The sequence below is a fragment of the Capsicum annuum genome, chromosome 4 (assembly GCF_002878395.1).
Source record: "Capsicum annuum cultivar UCD-10X-F1 chromosome 4, UCD10Xv1.1, whole genome shotgun sequence".
Taxonomy (NCBI): domain Eukaryota; kingdom Viridiplantae; phylum Streptophyta; class Magnoliopsida; order Solanales; family Solanaceae; genus Capsicum; species Capsicum annuum.
Window position 1 is genome coordinate 13943265 of NC_061114.1, and position 4378 is coordinate 13947642.

The 4378-nt window shown below is 33.1% G+C and overlaps 1 protein-coding gene across 1 annotated transcript; it reads right to left on the bottom strand.

The window, feature by feature from the left end:
• Nucleotides 1–387: 387 nt before the first annotated feature.
• Nucleotides 388–1640, bottom strand: LOC107869813. Its single transcript, XM_016716240.2, has one exon. It carries the CDS (start codon nucleotides 1602–1604, stop codon nucleotides 594–596), a length of 1011 nt encoding a protein of 336 aa, XP_016571726.1. The 5' UTR covers nucleotides 1605–1640; the 3' UTR covers nucleotides 388–593.
• Nucleotides 1641–4378: the final 2738 nt, after the last annotated feature.

The following is a 4378-nucleotide window of genomic DNA, read 5'->3' on the forward strand; positions in this document are numbered from 1 at the left end:
GCCCTTTATGTATAATTTAAGAGAGAATATAAGAAGAAATCATGCAGTTAATTGCACGGTATGCACTTCAAAAGTGAGATTTTCAATTTTTGCCCTTCAAATGAGGTGGTGATATTTACCTTTTGTCCTAGAAATCGAATTTATGTCTATTGGGATATAAGTTCTTTAAAGACGCAGGATATAACTTGTGAATTTGTGAACGTGAACAATTGACCATCTATTGGATTGCTCTTCCATCCTTTGTAGTCTTATAATTATAGGAAACAAATGACCTATGGCTTTGATACCCGTAAAGAAAAAAACAAGAATCAATAAAATGACCTAGTTTCCAAAAAATTTATCGTATTTGTTTCATTATTACTCAAATAGTGCAATCGCGTGCTTCAAAGACGAATTACACTGTATAAATTAACAGTCAATGATCATACCTATATAAAAGATCGTTCCAAATGTTCAATATGAGATCGCTAGCCTCGTTCTTCTCTTCTTAGGATTTTTCTGCTAAAGTTCAGATAAGAAGAAGCAAGTTTTTGTCAAGAGTGTGTGTGAGTGAGGGTGAGAGTGAGAGTGAGAGAGTGTTTCTTTTTATTCTTCTAGAAAGAACGTACACTTTTATAACGAGAAGTTCTAACATTTGGACTTTTTCTGAAGAGACACATGTACTCTCCAAAGAGTTTTTCAACGGTGGTCTCTTTTTTCTCTTTACATAACTCCAGGTTGAACCACATGGGTGTACTGAATCCGAGTTCCTTCAAGATATTCAAGAGAGAGCTTCTTGATCTACTCATGCACCTATATATTCCTTCCAAACCATTCTCAAAGTTGTCGAGGTGGGCTTCGAATGGTTCAAGCCTGGTTTCCAAATTCATCTTTCCTTCTTCGCCTTCGCATGCCAATCTTCCTTTGTTTACCAATAATCGAGAAACCAATGACCATTTAGATACCTTCGGCTTCAGAAGAGGGACAGATAAGAAGGTCAAGAACATTTGGAACATGGAAATGCGCATCGCGTTGGCTTCCTTAAGTGTTTTAATCATATCTACTGTATCCTGATCAGCATCTTTGGGTACAAATGCCCGTTCAGTCTCTTGATCCATCTGTTTTAGAACCACGACTAATCTTTTAGCCTCCTTCTTAATCTTCTTGCTAAAGGAGGCGAATTTAGTCATGCTACTTTCCGTTGTTGAATCTTTTTTCCTCCTTTTTAAAGAGGATTGAAGATCGCGAACATTTTCTTTATATTGCAAGACAAGTTCCCTTGTCGTGCCACATAGATCGAGTAGTCTCACCGATTTATCCAATAAATCTTCAACCATCCGCCCAAGACGATACTGGGAGAATGCGTGAAGGGTTTGTGGCAAGTTAAGTAGAACATTCACACACTTGTATAACTCCTCTAGACCAAGTAGACCGCGGTACATTACCTCTGCTGATGACGCGGTTGACACTTCCAACGCTCCGAGATTGTTGATCGCCTCTTTGAGTCTTTCTGTGCTTTGATGTGTACATTCAGACGTACTGATTGACCTAACATGGTTAGAATGTGATCGTCCAGGCAAACTGATTGATCGAAAGTGGTTCGATTTCGGAGTGGTAGGAGGCATTGTTGGTGTGTGAGAGGAAGTTGAAGTTGAAATTGTACTAACAATATTTTGTGATGGGGACAATTAATACGACACTATAGCAATGTCATTTATAAGACCAAAAAATTAAATAAATTAAGAAAATGGGTGTTGGGAATAAGAATCTTATCAATTGCATATGATAGTAACATGAGCATTTCTTGGAATTTGGTAAGGTGCTACAAATTTGGCCTGCAAAGGTGTATAATAATTTCCACTTGTTTAATCTTTACATTGTCATTAAATTTTGTAACATGGGTTACTGAGGTGGTGTGAGCTGGAGAGAGCGCAACAGAAGGATAATAAGTCATAATCTGTTTCATAATGGAGATTCACAAATAAATTAAAAATTATATTTGTGCATGTATGGATGGCTGGCCATGTGTATTATTGATATTAATTAAGACCTATCATTTACTTGTGTAATTATATTGTGGCAGATCAATCTATTACTAGGAGTAAACTTGATGTTATTACGATGTCTTTTTGTGATAAAGAATGTGACGCTAAGGTTTAAAGACTGATTTTATAAAATGGTGGTTGTTGAGGAGAGATGAGTAGATAGGACGTGACGCATATCAAGGACATGACTTTATATAGGGGATGTGGAGGACGCGTATTAGAGTAGAAGGTTAGTCGATAGGAGTGTTATCATACACGCGGTAGTTATCAAGGTCATGTCCTTAGATTTGGGGGTGGGGGTGGGGGGGTTGATTATCACACTATTTTATGGTTGATTATTATTTTTTTGATAGATTTTGCATTGTTTCCTTGTTAGTTGTCATATTTTATTCACAGTTTTCTTTGTACCTGAATTTGCTACACTTAAGTCAGGAGTCTTTTGAAAACAACCTCTCTACCAACCTCCCCGAGGTAGTGGTAAGATCTGCGTACACTTTTTCCTCTCCAAACCTCATTTGTGGGATTTAAATGGGTATATATATGTTGTTGTTTGTCAATTGTTGACCGGTCAATTATGTTGTAAGGGACTGATTGTTGGTCGGTCAAGCACTCACATGTCCAAAAGATGTAAGTAGCAAAAATGATGATGTTGAGATGGATGTGTGTGCCTACTAAGATAGATAAGATTTGGAACGAAGATATTTGAGATAAGGTAGGAGTTGTCTCCATAGTGGAGATGATTCACACATATGAAAAGAAAGATGCATAGATGTCCTAATGAGGATGCGTGAGAGCTTGGCTATGGTGAGTATAAGAAGAGACAAGGCTAAATCACAAAGAAGTATTGAAGAGATGTCATTAGATAATATAAAATAAACCTGCCGCTTACAGAAGACATGACAAAGATAGGAGGATATGGAAGTTAAATATTAAGGTAGGGAGTTAATTAACAGGTAGTCGAATATTTTCTAGTCCCATTGTGTGCTTTGTTATTATAACACTCCTACTATTTTTTTCTTCGATTCCATTTTTATATATCATTTTCTTTACTTTGGTTATTGTATTCTTTAATGTTTCGAACATGGTGCTCTTACTCATGGACGGGTCAAGAGTAAAGCAAGTGGGCCGTTAAGGCCCAATAAGTTAAAAAGGCCCTAAAATACCATGTACTCCTATTATATACTCCTATCTGTAAGCAATAGTATTTGAAAAATTACATAACATTATAATTTATCTTTACTAAACTACAAAAGAAAATTATCTTTATTAATTACCTAAATTCTTTTTTAAAAAAAAAATAGTCGAATACATCCACAAACACATAAATTTTTGGATACATAATTTTAATTATGTATCTCCCTTTGGTCTAATTAATGTATTATGTATCTCGACCAAATAGTTTTAAAAATAAATGTACCTCAGTAATTAAAATTATGTATCTCACCTTCAAAATTATGTACCGGGATGGTGATTATGTATTCGATCAAAAATGAAGTAATTAACTATTATATTCTTAAGTTTAAAATTATATATCTCAACTTTAGAATTATGTATCTAAAAATTGTAAAATAAGATATTATTTATAATTTAGCAAAAATTAGAGATAAAGAATAATCAAGGGTAAACTTATTAAAATTCACGTAAGGTTTACCAAATATTAATGTAAGGTCTAGGTTTTTATGTTTCTTCTTTTTTAATTTGGTTGTGGTTGTGCTGGTAAAGTTTGTCATAAATTAATAAATTTAATTCAATTCTGATGTCAACATTTTTGTATCATGTATACATTAATTTTTTTCTTATTTATGATGATTTTAGTTTCAAGTTAATTTTTTTTAATTTGTTGTTTCTTTGTCTCGTTTGACTGATCCATAAATCATAAACATGATATTTCGTGCCTCATTAGAATATAAATTTTATGAAATAGATTTAAGGGAAATATGATTTATCTTCAGACCATAAATTTTATTAAGATGCCTCTGTTTTAATATACTAATGTTGGTCATTGTTAAATGTCTATCCCAATTTTGAAGCATTATTGAGAGCCCAATAGATAATGGATTGATTCTTAGTAAAATTGTAAGGGTAAACAACTTAAATTTCAACAATTTGAATCTTAATTACAAAAAATCTCGATATTTGCATAATTATTGTAAATCTTAATTTTGAATCTGTTGACATTCATAATCAACTCTCGATACATCCAATAAAGATATATTTTTCTTTTGTAAAGATACATAATTAATTCCCGATATATTTTTTCCTATTTTGGATTTATCGAGATAAATAATACATACAAAGAAGATACATTTTTCCCTTTTGTAAAGATACATAATTAGTTTTAGATATATTTTTTC